Genomic DNA, 19,689 nt, shown 5'->3' with positions numbered 1-19,689 from the left:
TATTCATTTAAAATTTCGATAGAACAGTTGCAGTATAATGTCCTCGTAAGTGGATATCAGGCCCTTGTAGAGCAAGATTGAGTATTTTGGTCTAAATAACCCAAAATGTGATGTCCACATATGTGGACGCCAGGTCCTAGGAGGTTAAACATCTGACTACAATTGAAAATATAAAATACACACATATTTTCATTGTCTGACAAATAATCTAGTTTTCAGGGAATGTAAGAAGGAAGAGAGAAGTTGTGGGGAGACCGCTAGTTTTGCAGTCATGATTCTGATCTGCTAGCTTCAGGACTTCATGGCTAACAGTGAAGAAAAGTGGGTGGAGATGGTAGAATGTTTCGCAGACAAATTTTGACTATGGATACCATGTGCAGTCCAGTACTGTAGTAATCTGTAGAATTTGCAACTAATGTAAAACATTTGGATATTTATGGAAATATAAAGCCAGTGTGAGGATTGAGGTGAGGAGAGTTAACAACTTAATCCAAACTCAATTTTTAGATAAATGCACAGGGCGGAAAGGAGAGATATACTGCATGTGTTTGATTTATATTTGATAAGAGTAACATTTGTTTTTGCTGTACCTTTAACCCATCCAACCAAACTCACTATCTTTTATCTGAAGTAGAACCAATGTAAAAGATGACTGCATTCATACACTACTGGATTTTGGCTCTTGAGTCCCTCTGCTCCAACCTCCTTGAACCCATTAGTAATGATAACAGACATGACTTTCATGCCTTCTAATACTGTGGCACTGAAGCACTGCCACAGTGTGAATCCATCCTTTGTCCATTTTCTCAGTATATTCTTGAAACTGTGACAAAATGGCAAAGGAAGCATGTGGCAGCGTTCGTTGGACTTAAAAGGTTTACATTTGGCAACCAATGTCTGTACCCACTATGCTCAACACAGGGAGCAGCTGCTGAGAAATGGCGCTGTTACTTCAGCCCATCATCACTAGCCCCAGGGCATTCATAGGCCAGTCTGAGCTTGGCTTCAGGGCTATAGGGGAGGGAGTGCACTTAACTCTGCTGGTTGCAAGAGGCTTTCTTTACCGGGAGGGGATCTGATATGGACACCGGCTTGGCTGCTGGAACTTAAGTGAGATAAATTGCAAAGTAGTTAGTCTGTCCTTTGCAGTTGAAGGTAACGGACAGGTTTATCTCTCAGGATATGTCTGTAGTCACACATTCTTGATGCTATGAGGCAGGTTTGCATCCTGAGGGTAGACCTTGGAACCTTGTGAGCACAGAAATATTATGAGCCGCTGAATGTGCTTGTTTTTTGGGTCCCTCCCCCAAATATATCTTCTATGGACGACTTTCATATGCATATCGATACATGCATGAAGTGCATAAGAGAATGTTTTAACAGTTATGATGTATGATCTAGCGTAGAGCAACACAAATGAATGGTGAAACCTTCTGACTGTGATTGTTTTTAGAAGAATTTTTGAACATCGACAGAGTACAGCAGAGGGACTTCATTTTCTCATACCTGAATCAGAATCAGAACACTTTATCAATCCCTAAGGAAATTATGTATGATTTTGATTTTATAATTTGGTGCTTAGCGATGATTTTTTTTGTGTGTGTTTACATGCCCTTGCTCTTGTGTTGCTCTACTTACAAGTAAATAATTGAATCAATGTAATTTCAAATGATCTTTTACTTTATATAACTTGGAAAATGTTTATAAAATAATATATGATATTCTGTTTGTTTTGTTTTTATTTATATGTAAATTATGACACTAAAATGAAATAGAAAGCCTTTGTATGGTACCTTTCAAAATACAATTAGCAGAAATTAGGAGAGCTACTCATGGTTAGTGCACAGTTACACAGCTAGCTAAAAAATAATTAGATAAATATATACACGAATACACAGTTAAATAAAAAATAATAACTGCACAGTGATGAATTTCGCAAGAATGATTTTATTGCATATTTTAAAAGTTACACAACGGTAATTCTTCCACTTACAGAGATTAAACATTAATAAAAATGAAAAATCTTTTAAAAGAAAACCCAAATGAGATAAATGGGTAAGTTTTTAAAGAATTAACCTCAGATTTATTATAAATCCACAGCTGATTCGATCCAGAGAAAGTTAGTGTGGAGAAAAAAAGGGAACATGCCCGCTGAAGTAGAAGCAGAGGAGACAGCTTGATGCAATGGGAGGAAAAATCAGTTGCAAGTTATTCTGTGCAGAATTCCTGAAATCTATTCAGCATAATATACTGTATAATATCAGATATAATCATCAAATGGTACATTAACTGGAGGACTTTCATTCATGCATGTTTTTATGTGTTCTCTGTGCTTTGAAGGTATGAGTTGCTACAGAAGCAACTTTTCCTGCTGGAAGAGGCTGAGGGAGGCTTTGACCAGTTCACACGCAGTTATAATACCTTCGGTGTGCAGCGAAGGCCTGACAACAGCCTGTATTTTAAAGAATGGGCTCCAGCTGCAGAAGCCCTCTTCCTTACAGGCGACTTCAGTAAGTAGCTTGAGAAGAACCGTCTGTTCTGTCTGTGACACCAGGGTGCTGTGCATGTGATATCCGAGTTTGTTTCCTTTAAGCTTAGTGAACTTTCTTGCTGTGTATAATTCTTGACACAATGTGGATGTGGACACCCTTAAGGTGGAAAGTTGTCACTGTCACTTTAATGCTATTTCTTTTTCAGTGCTTCATGTGTGCTGGGGAATCTGCTTTACTCCCAGCAGAAATCCTCATTATCCTTAAAATAAAAAACATAGGTGAAGCTGGTAAATTTCTACAGTAGCAATCATTTTCTAAATAACATTAAAATACAGAAAATGCAAATTAATTTGAAGCTGCATAAACAGTTTGACACCCCCTCCCCCCAAAAGAGAAGCGATTTCAGTGCAGAGCGAAAGGTTGCATGTCTCCATAGTGCATTAAATAAAAAATTTGACATTTTTGCGCTCCTGAACACAAAAGGGCAAGAAATTAAGAAAACACAGTGTGCCGTGTTTCAACAGTATCATCACTTTTGAACAGCCGACATGGGAGTTGGAAATGTGGAAGATATTGATTACACAGGATAAACTTGCATACTGAAGGGTAGCTTTTGAATGTTGGGAGTGTTTGTTAATATTTTAGCAGCTAGTTATTTCATCATCGCTTGCAAAGTTGTTGAGAGTGCAACCTCTGTGTTTGCACTGAAATCTCTATTCCCTCTGGTCCCAACTTTGGAAGTAATTTAATGGACTTTCGGATTTTATTTTTAGTTAATGGATGTAGTGGGAAAATAGAGCAACATTGTTTCGTTGTATCATCCTTAAGATGATTGACTGAGACAAGCTCTCGTCTCTCAAGTGTTTTTCACAACCATTATTTTTATTATTAGTAATATTATTATTATTATTGGTCCCTGTCTCTCCCCCAATCAATCCTTTGATTTTTCTGAAAATCGACAGTGCCCCTTATAATCCCGTGTGCCTTATGTATGAATTCTGGTTGTGTTTACTGACCTTGAAACGATTTTATGTGGTACACGGCGCTCGAAAATCTGTCAAATGTTTTAGTACGACTTTGCTAAGCTACGAAGCCGCACTGCTTGATGGATTGTCGGAGCATTACGGCTATCGTAGGCAGGAGCCTCGCAGAGTGATACGTACTGTGCTTCAACATAATATTACCTTATTGTGTGTGTGTATTAGGGCTGCCACGATTTGTCGACTAGTCACGATTACGTCGACTATCAAAATCGTCGACGACTGATTTAATAGTCGACGCGTCGTTTGAAGCTTTGTAAGATCCCAAAAGACGCAGGAATAAGTAGCAGGATTTAAGAGTGTAATAACGGACTGAAACAGAAGATGGCAGCACTGCATGTACAAGGATGCCAGCTGCCGTTAAACCCCGAAGAAGAAGAAGAAGAAGAAGCAGCTGTGTCCCAGAATTCATAGCGCGGCCCAGCTTAGTTTCCAACAATGGCGGCAGCTAGTTAGTTTTAATATTACTCTTATTATTCTTTCTGGGTCACAAAATAAACGTTTAACATATTTTCAGGCGAGAATGTAGCTGTGTAAACCTCAAATATCGGCTCAGTTTATCAGGACACCACATATTTTCAAAAGCGCTCCGACGTTTTCAGAGACGTCTGTTACCCACTAGCTCGATAGCTCGCCGGGGGCTAGGTCACTAGCGCGGTGAGAACACCGGACTCCCGGCAAATTGTTTTCAAACCCACCGCCGTCTTTCGCTACTCAGGTTAAATATATGAGTCACTTAGATAAATTAAAAATGTTGTTGTTTGGCTTTTTTTTTTTTTTTGTATTTTATTTGTTCCTGAGTAAATCGGTTTGGCTGAGATTAAAGTTGTAGTTTTTACACAGCTGAATAAACGTCAAGCAGACAGCTGATTATCAGAAGTGTGAGACGCTGGAGAATATACTCCGTTGTCCTGTTATATTTTAGATAGCAAGGAGTTTATTAAACTTCACCGAAACAATCTGCAAATTTCATTAAAATTGAATAAACTATCATCTTGTCTTTATTTTTAGTTAGCACCTTAAAAGCTTAAAGCTGTAAGCTAATGATAGTTATATAAGAGCAGATGCTGCTGGTGCAATAAGCTGTAGTTTTACGTCCAGTGGATGATGATCTGATTAGTCGACTAATCGCATAAATAATCGGTGACTAGTCGACTATCAAAATAATCGTTTGTGGCAGCCCTAGTGTGTATAACCTCTTTTTAAGTTTTGTGGATATTATACAGGGAGTGCAGAATTATTAGGCAAGTTGTATTTTTGAGGAATAATTTTATTATTGAACAACAACCATGTTCTCAATGAACCCAAATAACTCATTAATATCAAAGCTGAATGTTTTTGGAAGTAGTTTTTAGTTTGTTTTAAGTTTTAGCTATTTTAGGGGGATATCTGTGTGTGCAGGTGACTATTACTGTGCATAATTATTAGGCAACTTAACAAAAAACAAATATATACCCATTTCAATTATTTATTTTTACCAGTGACACCAATATAACATCTCCACATTCACAAATATACACTTCTGACATTCAAAAACAAAACAAAAACAAATCAGCGACCAATATAGCCACCTTTCTTTGCAAGGACACTCAAAAGCCTGCCATCCATGGATTCTGTCAGTGTTTTGATCTGTTCACCATCAACATTGCGTGCAGCAGCAACCACAGCCTCCCAGACACTGTTCAGAGAGGTGTACTGTTTTCCCTCCTTGTAAATCTCACATTTGATGATGGACCACAGGTTCTCAATGGGGTTCAGATCAGGTGAACAAGGAGGCCATGTCATTAGTTTTTCTTCTTTTATACCCTTTCTTGCCAGCCACGCTGTGGAGTACTTGGATGCGTGTGATGGAGCATTGTCCTGCATAAAAATCATGTTTTTCTTGAAGGATGCAGACTTCTTCCTGTACCACTGCTTGAAGAAGGTGTCTTCCAGAAACTGGCAGTAGGACTGGGAGTTGAGCTTGACTCAATCCTCAACCCGGAAAGGCCCCACAAGCTCATCTTTGATGATACCAGCCCAAACCAGTACTCCACCTCCACCTTGCTGGCGTCTGAGTCGGACTGGAGCTCTCTGCCCTTTACCAATCCAGCCACAGGCCCATCCATCTGGCCCATCAAGACTCACTCTCATTTCATCAGTCCAGTCATTAGACCACACCCCTTCTCATTACAGAGACGCACATCACCTAATATGCTTAATTGGTAGTAGGCTTTCGAGCCTATACAGCTTGGAGTAAGACAACATGCATGAAGAGGATGATGTGGACAAAATACTCATTTGCCTAATAATTCTGCACTCCCTGTACATGGTTATGCTGAGGATGTGTCGGCCAATTTCCACTGGAAATGCCTTTTGGTTAAACTGTCAGCAAGGAATTTACATTCGCACTGTTACGTTTTTATACAACTTTAATGCAGAAAAAAAACAGCTGCTTGTTTAAGTGAAAATACATTGATGTTTTTTGTTTTTTTTTAACGAATATAATTGTGGAGTTGTAAAGTATTTTGTCTAGTGTCAATTATATCGTCAGTTATATCATTATCACAAATTTTCAAATGTATATCGCGATAAATATTTTTGGTCATATCGCCCTGCTCTACTACTTAGTTCTGTCTCTGCCACCCCCTCTTTCCATAGTTCCTCTGTTCCGTTTCCTTCTTTAATTATCTTCCCAGGACCTTGGGCAGCAGCCCAATTCCAACATTCAATTCTGTGAGAGATTACATTTTGACACGGCTCAGTTATATTATTTGATTTCAGTTTCATAGTAAATGTGGAAACACCCCAGTAGCCCTAGTCATGAATATGGTGCAGGTTGGGTGCATAATGCACTGTTTTTTGTTGTTTTGTTTTTTTTCAGAGGAGTTTAAGAAAAGCGAGATAAATAAATTGTTAAAAAAAATATGACTTGGCCTCCCTGTGGAAAGTGTTGCTGCAGTATCCGGTCACTTCTCGAGCATCTCTTTTGATTTGTTCTCTATCCTGCAACTGTTATTGCTCATGAATAACAAGAAGATGTGGGTTTACAGAATAAAACATCCTAAAATGACATGCCGAGGTGGTCACTTTTCAATAAATGTTTTGTGTCCTAATGTGTTCCTCAGTCAGTGGCAGTTGTGAGTGTGGAATCGGCACATTATGAATATGCCTTTTTGTTGTTGTCTCAGAGATAAAATTCAGTGAGCAGTGAAGTGGTGTTTTATCAGTTTTTCTTTTAGATGACTGAGCCTGCTGCTTTTACTCGGTGTCGCAAAAGTCACAAGATACTGGAGAACAGTGCTGGGGAAAAAAAACAAAACAAAAAAGGGAGGGAGGAGGGAAAAAAAAGCACAACGAGGAATTATGTAAGAGAGTTTGGAGGGCGGGGTGGGAGTGGGGGGGATAAATTGTGCAAAGACAGATTGTACAAGTCAGAGAAATAAAGTGGTGTTTGGACCACAGGGGGGGATATTGAAATGGAACAAAAGCCACAGTGATGACTACAACTACAAGCTGTTGTTAGCACAAGGCAAAGTGGCAACACACTGCAGTAATAAGGAAGACTGAAACTGCTAATTGTTATATTTACTATTAAAATTAATGAAACACCCTGTGGTCTGACTAAAATTTCTCATTGTGCCTCCTAGTGGTTAAATAAAGCACAGACATATAGGACACATGGATTTTCAGTGTCTTTCTTCTGTAGAATGAAAAGTCTGCTATAAGATGCTGTTTTCACAAAAGCGATAATAACAATAATAATTTTAAAAAGACCACAAGCAAAATGGAAGCGAGATAGCGGTATAACATGCAGCGAAAATAATTTGATATGTGTGTACAGTATGTTTACTATTTGGCTACTGAAGTGTCCAGTACTCAAATTGCAATACCATCCCAAAGAGCCACCCCTCATTTCTTCACATTTTTAAGGAAAAGGGGAAATGGGTACAGCAGATTATTGAAATATTATGCAAATATACATGGAAATTTAGTATGTAATGCAAAACCAGAGGTCGTACAATTCTAACAAGCTTGAAAATCAATATTTGGTTTGACCACTTTTATTCTTCAGCACAGGCTGAGCTTTCTTAGGCAAGCTTTCTTGTCATTTCTTTAAGGAGTCTTCAGGAACTCACTACACCAGCTCCTTCTTTGGATGTTGGCTTCCTTTTGTTCTGTTCTCCATCAAGAGGATCCCACACTGCTTCAGTAGTTGAGGCCATCTCATGTCTGTTGGTGTCTCTGTTCGGCTCCACTTTCGTGTTGCCTGTGTGTGTGGTGTCATTGTTCATTGACCACAATTTGAAGCAAAAAGTTCACATTTCCAGTCAAGTCCAGTTCTTGTGTAATTTGTCCCACTTCAGCCTCTTCTCTGGGTTTCCCTAAGAATGGCTTCTTGACAGCCACTCTTCCACTGAGACTATTTGTGATGATGGATCAGTTGAAAGGCCACTTGCATCTCTCTGGTTTTTTGTGTCAGGTCTTTGCTGTGTTTTATCCTATTTTGTAAGGACATGACTTTCAGATATTGCTCACCAGTCATAGATAGGATTTTAGGCCTGCCACTTCTTGTGTTGCCCTCTGCTTTTCTTGTTTTTGGTTGTATGTGCATGTGTGGGTGTCATTTTTTTTCTGTCTGTAAACAGGAGGGCCTGAAAATTTTTGAACGATTTATTGGTTGAATAAAGCTTATAACCTTATAATTAGAAACTATGAGTCTTACAAATAATGGTATGCATTATCAACCAATGCAAAGTACCGTATACAGATTAAATGTGTCACATTTGACGTTTGACCTGTCCTCAAGGTCAATAGAATGATCTTGAGGTAAAAGTGATAATAATGCTATATGTGAAACTATGACATGTTGGAATTCTTAATGTCACATTACTTTGGACCTCTAACCTCTTCTTCAGGCTCAAATAAGGTCAAACTTTCATAAAAGGCCTTTTATCTTTAAAACTATGCTCTACATTCTGCTGCCTTTGTTGGTATTGGTGACATTTAGGAAATTATACTGTTGTATGGGGATTCGCATTATAGTTTGCATCCAAACATGTTCCATTTAACCTCTGATCTCCTCTTATATTTCACGTCTGCCTTTCTTTTAAGTTAATCCTGAAATGCTTTATATCTTTAAATAGTATTGTCAAGACAAATGGAGTGCAAGAAATGAAGTGCATCTTGTTTGCTCATATTTTTTTAACGTGACACAAGGCAACCACCCAGAGAGATGCCATGTTTACAGCTAACAGCTCTTTGGAAATCACCATGTTGGTGCGAAAATTCTGTTTTATGCACGTCAAACTGTGGTATCTTTGGAGTTTTTCAAAGATTCACCTAAAGAAATCACAACAACTGATGTCTTTTCAAGACAGGCAGCTAGTATCAAAGTGTCTAAAGATATATTTAAATTTGGCTCTTTGCTAAGTTGTCTGCAGACACAATGCTTGTTCATCCCTTTAGTTGAGTTTGGTGCTTTAAAAAGAAAAGGCCTGAATGATTCATAGTTAAATGTTAAGTAAAAAAAAAACTAAATACCCATCAACGTTTTGGGACTGAAGAATAAAAATTACAAGAAAAAGATTCCAAGAAAGGCTGGCTCAGTGTGTGTGTGTGTGTGTGTGTGTGTGTGTGTGTGTGTGTGTGTGAAAAGTTGTTCAAGACTTTTGCACAGTACTATCTTTTTGCCTTGTTTTTACTTTCCCCAATCATTTGAAAAAATTTATTTTTTCCCAAAAAAGCTAACCTCTAATATGATGCATTTTTAGCTTCCTAAGACTTCTAATGTTATACAAATAAACAATTTGAGACTGAAAACGAATTCTTTACACTGGAACAAATGACACATACAAAATTGTGACATGTTTTTCAAACTTGTTCATTTAAAAATCCAGGAATCAGATAATTTAATGTGAAGAAAATCCAGCTACTCCTACAGGTCTGTGACCAGTTCATGGCAAAAGAAGCCAAAGAGATCCAAAAAAAAGACAGATATACATTTTCTTTCCACTGTATGCAACTTTCTTTATTCCAGCTGCAGCTTATTAGAATTCATGTTTGTGTCCACATTGCAAACCAATTAGAGTGATGTGTGTAAATGCTGTCTGTTTCTCCTATAGATGGCTGGGACAAATTCTCCCACCGCTACACGAAGAAAGAATTTGGCAAGTGGGAACTGATTCTTCCACCCAAGCATGACAACTCTCCAGCTGTGGATCATAACTCTAAACTCAAGGTAGAGAACAAAACATCTTCATGCTTATTTTCACACTCTCAGTAGGTGTCATCTTGCCTCAGTGGCACAGGGACTTGTCACTATAATGTTCGTGGGAGATTCCCTGTCATGTGTGGTGTCTTATGAACCAAGTGAAAACCTGGCGTGTCGCCATCAACAACATGTCATACTCACAGTGCAGAAGGGAGATTACTGTATGTACACAATCTGCACAGTGGAGAGTAGACACACCTGAGGAGCCCAACTGATGGCTTTTATTTCTGCTCCCATCTGTTGCGGGTATCCCTCAGGACATTGTGCCCCGTTTGTTCGGCGCAAAACACAGTCCACAGTGGGTGTACATGATTGGTTTTAAGCTCTAGTAAATAATTCATCAGGGTTAAATGCAAAAATGCACCCTCCCATTATGCATTGTCTCCCAAACAAACAGCGTGGATGAGAAATAACCCAGAAATGAGATGCCAGGCATGGAGTGGATGGCATCGCCGCGGCACTCTCCTTGGGACCGGGTCATCGTTGGCAAACTCCTGCGCCCTGGACAGGCTGCCCGGCTCCCATTGTCAGCGGAGGTCAGTCTAAGGACGATAAGAAGCAGATGGAAACGCTGGCACCTGGCCTTTCGTTGTGCACCCCCGCTGCCTATGAATAGCTGTCTTGCTGTGAGCCCCACTTTAGAATTAGTTCCACAGCACTCCCTCGTGGAAGCACAAGCCTAGCTCCAATCACTCTCATGTAGAGCAGCTTGCCCTTCCATCCCCTTTGTTCAGTGCCCAATTTGTCTCCATAAACAAGCAGTGTCCTTATGTGGGTACAGTATTTACCATGGGCCATTTATGATGCAACTATGCAAGACCGTAGAGAACGAACAGAAGCGTTATCTAACCGATCAAAAATGCTTTTCTGTCCACACCTAACTTGTATATTGCCCAGTTCTTAGTTGTTTTTCCTGTTTATGCACCCCTCAGCCTTACCAGCCATCTGATTTTTCTTTAATGTGCCTAATTCTGGCCAATTTGTGTGAAGGACCACTGCTCTGTCAGGCTTTATGCCAGTCCATTTATCCAACTATCTTTTCCTAATCCTATAAACTGTGAAGCATGTCATAAGGGGAGCCAGGCAGCTAACCCCAGGTGGCCTGGCCATAATGAAAAAACCCCAGAGGGGAGTCTGGCCAACAGCTCACAGGCAGGTGGCATTGGAACAGTCATTACTTCACAACAGTAGCCAGAATTAGTTGGGTTATAATGCCTGTTTCTGCAGGGGACAAAACAGGGTGAACACATACTGTGGGAAACACTACAGGATCGATTTCTTGGTGGGTTTTTCCAACTCTCACGCTGGCTTTCTCCTTTCTTATTTGACTGATGGAGGCAAAGTAACTTGTCAGATTTCCAAACTATATTTATTTTACCCCCTTCCAATCCCGAATTGCAGACATAATAGATGAGAGGCAAAGGATAATGATTTAGATTTCCTATTTTTCTAAATTGCTCCCTGGCTCAAATCCCCTCTCAACATGGGTCTGTGGCTTTGTTAAAACCAATTAAAGAGCTGCACCCCTCAAAATACAACGGCATAAATCACCACTGAATCCAAATTTACTGCAACAAGTTTTCTAGTCAATACTGTACTGTGGCTTTCTGTCCCCTACATCGTGCCATGTCTGCAGTGCTCCCAGAGAGCCATGCATAACACTTTTAAAGCTGTGAATTTGGCATTGGAGAGTAGGAACTGGCTTTCTGGAAAAGAGGCAGTTTTCATCAACAGTTTGCACCATCTTTCTTTATAATGGATAGGGAGCAACAGCACAGTTTTATGATGTAAGCATTTCATGGCTAACAGATGTAAATAAATACTGACTTTAATATCAAATACATCCAGGGGCTGCATCATGCAGCAAACAAAGAAGACCTTTTGAGGCCTCTGACTGTGCTTTGCTGATCCTTTCTACTTTTTTCCCCTGACTTCTCTGTAGCTTTGTCTTTTCCATTTCATTTTAGATTACATACAGATATCCTTCATCCCCTTCTGTAGGTTTTTAATCCAGAATGTAGACACCTCAGCATGCATCGTGGTGTCTGTTATCTGTCTGCTTATTAGATGTCCATGTCGCTTATGCAAAGTGACTGTCATGCCCACCCAATTTTTTTCTTTTCTTCAATGCCCTGTCATTGTTTAGGTGCCCTTGCTGTAACGTAAAACTCATTTGTCTTATTTTCCCAGGTGGTGGTTCACACAAAGGAGGGACAGCGTCTTTACCGGATCTCGCCTTGGGCAAAATATGTGACCAGGGAGGAGAAAGCCGTCATCTACGATTGGGTTCACTGGGATCCCCCTCAGCCTTACATTGTAAGTTACAAAATATCCTTTAAAAATGACTTTTGCCTAAAAAAAAGAAAAAATAGATGCATGAAAACCACCTGCACATTCAGTGTTTTTCATTTCCATGTTGTATTAGTTACTACCAGCTTTGGAGCTCGAGCTGCTTTTTTTTTTTTTTTCTTCATGTACAGAGATGATCAGTGTCTTGTTGCAGTACTAAGTATAACAAATAGTAAGTGCCAGGAAATGAAAATTAAATGTCTATCATTTTTTAAAACAGCTCATCCCCTTAATTATTATGATTATTTTTTTTAAAAAAGCTTTGAGATGATGTTAATCATTGAATATTGTGTTACTAAAACCACAGTTTATGTGGTGCTACCCTCTACATTCACCATTTCTTCTCGAAATGAGGAACAGTCATTGTAAATCAGCTTTGCCTCTCATATGCAAAGCTGTTGTGGCCATTCTTAATGTGGGTGCTCGATGCTGCTGATTTGAGTGAGGCTGAATGTGTCTCAATGCTACTTGATGTCCTTAGCCCAAGAGTGAACAAGCAAAACACTAAGAGGCTATTAAAGGCCACCTTGCCTTCTTTATCACTTGTTATTTGGCACCATTTTAATTAGAGGGGCCCTCTTACTGGCAGTATATTTGTTTTATTTACAAGTAGTTCAATCATGTACTTGAAATGCTGTGTTCACAAGGCTTGGTGGGTAGCCATCAGGAAATGGGCACTATGTATAAAAAGAAATGCTTCTCCTGTTGTGTAACACTGCTAGCATGAATCATAAATATTTTTATTGTTTTACGTGTGTGCAGCTATTCATCTCGGCGATGACATATTTGTGCAAAAACCCACACTTTGTCTTTATGGATCATAAGCGCTCAACAGATGTAGTTTCTAGAAGGGGGGAAAAAGCCCCAGACTCTGTTATGATTTTGTGCATGACGTTTTGGTTACCTCTTCAGCATATCCACCCTCGACCCAGGAAGCCCACGAGCCTGAGAATATACGAGTCTCATGTGGGAATTGGCTCTCCAGAGGGGAAGATCGCCTCATACAACAACTTCACAACCAATGTGCTGCCTCGCATAAAAGACTTGGGTAAGATGTGAGATGGAAAAACCCTAGCTCTACAAGATTATTCTTTGCCGGATCCTTCAGCTCTTTAAGTCTGTAAGACGTCTACAGCAGCCATCATGCTGTGATCCCATTCTTCTAACAGTCAGTAAGAGCTTTTCAACTCGAAAATATTTCGTATGTTCTCCAGCCAAGAACAGAAAGTAATGTATAGAGGTCACATACCTGCATACATGTCAATTCTGAGCCGACAGCGTGGGCGAAACAAAACATTTGAGGGGTTTTTAATATCTATTTATTTAGTAACTGTCACCACTAGTCCATAACATAGCAGACATGTCGTACAACTGTGAGTACCACTGTTCCACCAGAAACAGTATTTTCTGTGGCAGACCTGTCACACTGTCTAGATGATACCACATCAGCAAGTCAACATCCTGTTTACTGGTATGACCTAAAGGGATCACTGACCAGTGGATCGTGTTCTGTAAAAGGGGCTCCACAGCACAAGCCAAACTGCACAGCAGTTGTGGCTCTAAGTATGACAACTTGGTTTTTTTTTTTCTTCATACTCATGACTCACAAAGTCAATACTAGAGAAACGCTATCTGCCTGCCTCTGCCCCTAAGCATTTTTTCCCTGACAGATTTTCTTTAACAGTGTATGTGTAAGTGTGTGTGTTTCATTCCTCGGGCTTCTGATTAATTCAATGTAAAACTCACAGGTTTACCTAATAAGTAATGTGCATTTACTTGAACTGGAAAAATAATTCCAATGGGGTACATTCACACATGAGACTATAGTGGTTGGAGACCGCAGTATGTCCAAAATTATTCCCACCGTGTATAATTAGCTTGCATTTTCATTGCCTTTGAGAAGGTTTCTTCGAAGTCAGGGACCAGATATTTAACCATTCAGTCAGTCTCTGTCTGCAAAGCAACTTTGGTGCATCGAGATGGGAGTAAAACGGCAATAAGACTGAGTCAGTCTCTGTCAGTAGTGCCACCTATCTGTGAAAATACCATGATTAACTGTGATAAATCAGCAAAAATTGATCTTCTTTGGTCTGTTGTAAATTGGTTTCTGTCTACATATACAAAAATTTATATGGAAAATAATTTTATATTAGCTACTCATAGTTAGTCCATCTAAAATCTCAAAGATTTGAGCCCAAAATTGGAACATTTCTATTCAGATGGTAACGTGGTTTTTGCAGGACGGGGATGTAACTGCAAAATGACACAGGCACTTGGCAACCTTGATTTTACAAAGAAATATTGACCATGTTGACAACCTGTCATGTCGTTATTGCAGTGATATGCATCTGCACTCACTGGTGCAGACTGACTCAGATTGATTGCAACGTGCTGTCAATTTCTGCTTTTATAAATTAAACAACAATTATTTACAAACTGTTGTCAGTCTGTCTAAGAGTGATTGCAGTCAGGTTGCAAGTGTCTGGAGAGAGGTTGCCTTTCACCAATTGACTTGTGCTATCGCCTTACGATTGAAAGTTGGTCACTGCAACTACTTGAACTCGGTCTAAGACAACAAAGAAAAAAATTAAACGCAGTCACCGAGCAACCCTATATTTTGCTTATGATCTTATGTATATGACCTAAAACATCATGCAAATGTATATTTTTCACTAATTTTTAAGTAGTTAATTTTCAAGTTATCTCAACTAAGAGTAGCGTTCAAACGTTGCTGCAACCTTATGAAAGAAGTACCCATTTTGCTTCTCTACCCCTATGAGCGTTGGTGTTATTTTGCATTCAGGAACGCCACGCTGCACTGACATCGTTAAAAGTACAGACACAACTGACACAGCAGACCAAGAGAAATGTGATCAGTCCGTTTTCTCGGTTGTGTCATCTTGTTTGGCAGATAAGGAAACTGGCAGAGTAACTGCTGCAGCAACTGAGGGGTTCTATACAATAAGGATTCTCAAGGAGGCTAAACTCCACAGTCTCTAGTGACGGTGACTTTACCTGCCATTTCATTTTCTTGACTGAAAGAGAGTATATATATATATATAAAAAAAAAGAAACTTCCTCTCACCCCAGCGCTTTGTCACAATCCTTCAGAAGGCAAAGTTTTGTTTCCTTTCTCTCTAGCCTGAAAAGAGATATATATATAAATAAATCTGTTCAATACAACAGTGAAAACCGCAGGGCCTCCCTCTAGAGTCCTCAGTGGCAGTTTAAAAGCCTGTTGTTCTCTTATTCATAGAGGCAGTTTTTGTAGGTTGTTTTGTGGTATATGACCTCCTGACTGATAGCTAGTGTTTCCCTGTTGCCACAGCTTGTCTTTAGGATACTGGAGCTTGTGTCAAAAAGGAAATGCCTGGAGCTCATACATACAGTGTGACTGACACAGGTCAAATAGTATCAACTCTTAAAGATTTCCAAATTGTTTCTGTACCAAATAGTGGCCAAAACACAAAAAGAGAGACGTTTCAGAGAATTTTTCTTAGCGTGTCTTATTCTGTGTGGCCAACCAACCCACACATCATAAGAATTATTTGCATTTTTAAATGATGTTTGAAATACAAGCTGAACAGCAGGGGTTTATTAAAATTAATCATTAGAAAAGAAGATGAAGATTTGCAAAATTAATAACCCCTCTAGTTACTGTAGGGAAATTAAGCTATCCAAATACACTTAGGAACAAATAAGCACAGTGTATCCCACTGCCATACACACCAAACACATGTTTTTTTTTGATGAATATTTTAATAGTTTCACAACAGCTAGATAAGGTTAGCTGTTTAATCTGGTATAATATGCTTTTTAAGGCATGAAATGGGGATGAAATTTGTAATATGATAATTGCAGTGTCTCCTCTCTTGGTCCAGGTTACAACTGTATTCAACTGATGGCCATCATGGAGCATGCCTACTATGCAAGCTTTGGATATCAGATTACAAGTTTCTTTGCTGCTTCCAGGTAAATGCCATCATTTCACTAGTTTTATATATATATATTGTATTTTGTACAAGGTACTTGTCTCTGCCAAGGAAGTTATGTTTTTGGTAGCGTGTCATCATTCTGTCTATAAACATGATAGCTTGAGGTTTGAAGGAATTCTAATAGAGAAGGGAGCCGGAGATCGACAGTCGGACTGCTGCTACGGCTGCAGTGATGCGGACGCTGTACCAGTCGGTCGTTGTGAAGAAGGAGCTGAGTGTAAAAGTGCTCTCAATTTACTGGTCGATCTACATCCCTACCCTCGGGTCACGGGCTTTTGGTAGTGACCGAAAGAACGAGATCGCATATACAAGCGGCGGAAATGTGTTTCCTCCGAAGGGTGGCTGGCCTCTCCCTTAGAGATGGGGGAAGGGGTTCGGACATCCAGGAGGGGCTCCGAGTAGAGCCGTCGCTGCTCCTCCACATCAAAAGGAGCCAGTTGAGTTGGTTCTGGAATCTGACAAGGATGTTCCTTGGTGCCTTCTGGTTGAGGTGTTCTGGGGATGTCCCAACGGGAGGAAGCCCCAGGACACGCTGCAGAGATTATATCTCTCGGTTGGCCTGGAATTCTGATAAAAGCTGTAGATGCAGTGTCGTGTTATAGGGAATGATATGTTGGGGTTTGAAATTTCACAATACTTTAGACCTCTGACCACTTCTTCAGGGTCAAATAGAGTCAAACTTTCACAAAATGTCTTGGGGATTCTAAACATCACATCATACAGTAGTCTGCATCCAAATATTATTTAAAATCTGGTCTAATTTTTGCACATTTTACATTACACTGTCTCTCTTTCAAGTTGACCCCAAAATTAATTATATCTTCAAAGAAAGTATTGCCAAGATAAATAAATCCGCTGCCTAGTTGGTTAGAAATACAGTGTAGTATAATATTATCATGTCCAGTTATTTACAAATCAATACCCATGTTCCGTTACTTTCTCCTACATAATGTTTGTGTAATCGGAGTAAATCTCTGTCATGCTACCTTCATAAAGCAGATTTAAGGAGAAAAACAACCAAAGTGAGTATATATCAAATGCAATACTACTGCATTAAAAGAATAGACAAATATATATATATATATATATATATATATATATATATATATATATATATATATATATATATATACATATAAGAAGTCCTTCTTCTAATATATTTGTCAATTAAAAAGAAAGAGGAAGTGTAATCATACTGGGAGTAAAATTGTGAACCAGTAAAATATCTGAAAGACAGACTCTAAAAGATTTCAGCTTTAAGGTATCCAGTATCACACTTTACCACCTGAATGTATTTTATCTTTAAAGCGGCTGCAAAATGTTTTAAAGTTGTTGATGTTTTATTTTGAGGGTTGAATGAGTGTCACAAAAACAAACTGAGTGAGCAACTTTCTCCTCAACTCAGTCACCTCAAATCAAGGTTAGGAAGTCTGACACCAGCAATAATCTCTCTGTAAATACATTTTCTGTTAATCCACAGAGTGGGGAGAGTCGTAGATAAAGGTGGACTAGTCTGAGTCTTTATCTTCTTTCAGAGATCCTCCTTCCTTGCTCAGAGTAGGGCATAGTTATATATATTGTAATTTCACCCTTGATTGATTGCTTAGTGTCATTTAAAACCTCAGTGGTTGAATACCGGAAAGCAGGATAATCCTGTCACTATGTGTCCTATTTTTATTTTTATTTTTAAAGGAAGCTGATATGATGATTGTTGGGAGGATGGGATGTTAGAGATTGGATAATATAAGGTGTGGGTTATGGATGCGTACACATACAGTTGTGTTTTTCAGTGTCCTGAGAATTCCACTGACTTTACTGTAGATGTCCTGTAGAAAAGGTTAATATAAAAACATCTATCAAATGACAAAAGCTCACTTTAGACAAAGCGGCTATGCTTGTACAATAATATACTGCTCAATGCTGTTGTGATTATTTGAATTGCAAACATTTTAATGAAAATATAAATTCAGTGTTGGTTTGCACTTAGTCTTAAATGGGCCTTTTGTCAATGTGACAGCAATTTTAGAAAGAATAAAACCATTGAGTGGGAGTTAAGATCTGCTTGACAGGTTTATTGTTAGGGAAATTGAAACAACTCAGAAAATATATGTAATTTAGGTCCTTGAATTTTTTTTAAGCTTGTGTTTGCATATGTGCATGCTGTTAGTTATGTGCTCAAAATGGTCCAATTATAGGGGGGGAAAAAGGTTAGTCTGACATATTCCAGTTGTAACTTGGATGATTTTCATTGAGTGGCAATTTTGAATCAACCTAAACTTCAGGGTTAAGCTTGTGTAGTAACCTAATGTGAATCTGAATGTGTGTGTTCATTTGTAGCCGCTATGGGACCCCAGATGAGCTGAAGCAGCTGATTGATGTGGCTCATTCAATGGGGATTATGGTGCTCCTGGATGTCGTTCACAGCCACGCGTCCAAGAACACGGAAGATGGCTTAAATCAGTTTGATGGATCCGACTCATGTTTCTTCCATTCTCCACCCAGAGGGGTGCACAGCTTGTGGGACAGCCGTCTCTTTAACTACTCCAGGTACTTGTATAGTTTTTATAACTTTTTAATAAGTATCCAGGTTTTTGACAAATTCTGACCATGTCATCTGAATGTTTCAGCAATTAAATAAAGTTTCATTAGACAACTTTTTTCTGGTCTTCTATTGACCAGTCTTGGTTGAGCCAGTGTGAATTGTAGCCTCAGTTTACTGTTCTTAGCTGACAGGAGTAGTATCCGGTGTGCTCTTCTGCTGCTGTAATGCATTTGCTCCAAGGTTTGATGTGTTGTGCATTCAGAAATGTTCTCCTGCAGACTTTTCTCCTAGCCCTTATCCTATAACCTATTGCATTAACACCACATTTTTCCCCAGAGAACTACAACTCACTGGAAAATTTTTATCATTTCAGATTACTATCTGTAAACCCTAGTGATGGTTATGTGGGAAAATCCCAGCAGATCAGCAGTTTCTGAAATACTAAGCTGTCTGGCACAGACAGCCATGCTGCGGTCAAAGTCCCTCAAATCTCCCCTGATACTCAGTTTGAACTTCAGCAGGTTGTCTGACCCTCCCTAAATGCACTGACTTGCTGCCATGTAATTGGCTAATTAGACATTTGTGTTAAAACACAGTTGAATAAGCGTACCTAACAGACTTGCTGGTGAATGTCTGAAACTGAGAGGTAATAGTTAATTCACGTTTATTCAGTCACTTTGATACAGTGTCATTTTCAATTGGTGGGGGGAAAAAAGTGTTGAAGAGTTTCCACAATATAACTAAATGACAATGTGATTACTTACTCATATAAAGTAGTAGTAAAAATGGACATGCTGTGTAATATTAAAAACCATAAACCAAAACCACAGAACCAATTTACTTTTGTTCTTTATACCATTTAAATTTACTGTGATTAACATCGTCCTGATTAGACATTATATATTTTTCAAGATCTTTTTAGCGTGATTTGAAAGCAAACACACCCCTGCTATTTCTACTCCTCCATTATGCTGTACCTGCCGTGGAGATTTGAATGTTACATACTGTTAGACATTGA

The 19,689-nt window shown here is 39.1% G+C and overlaps 1 protein-coding gene across 1 annotated transcript in view; it reads left to right on the top strand.

The window, feature by feature from the left end:
- gbe1b (glucan (1,4-alpha-), branching enzyme 1b) overlaps positions 1–19,689 on the top strand; it is a 105,522-nt gene that overhangs the window by 12,008 nt on the left and 73,825 nt on the right. The window contains exons 2-7 of the mRNA XM_026193026.2: positions 2,341–2,510; positions 9,637–9,752; positions 11,976–12,101; positions 13,047–13,182; positions 16,016–16,106; positions 18,467–18,676. Coding sequence (XP_026048811.2) covers positions 2,341–2,510; positions 9,637–9,752; positions 11,976–12,101; positions 13,047–13,182; positions 16,016–16,106; positions 18,467–18,676 — 849 coding nt within the window. The remainder of the gene's footprint in view (positions 1–2,340; positions 2,511–9,636; positions 9,753–11,975; positions 12,102–13,046; positions 13,183–16,015; positions 16,107–18,466; positions 18,677–19,689) is intronic.

The sequence above is a fragment of the Astatotilapia calliptera genome, chromosome 14 (genome assembly GCF_964374335.1).
Source record: "Astatotilapia calliptera chromosome 14, fAstCal68.1, whole genome shotgun sequence".
In the NCBI taxonomy this organism is placed as follows: domain Eukaryota; kingdom Metazoa; phylum Chordata; class Actinopteri; order Cichliformes; family Cichlidae; genus Astatotilapia; species Astatotilapia calliptera.
This window is presented reverse-complemented; position numbering and strand designations above follow the sequence as displayed.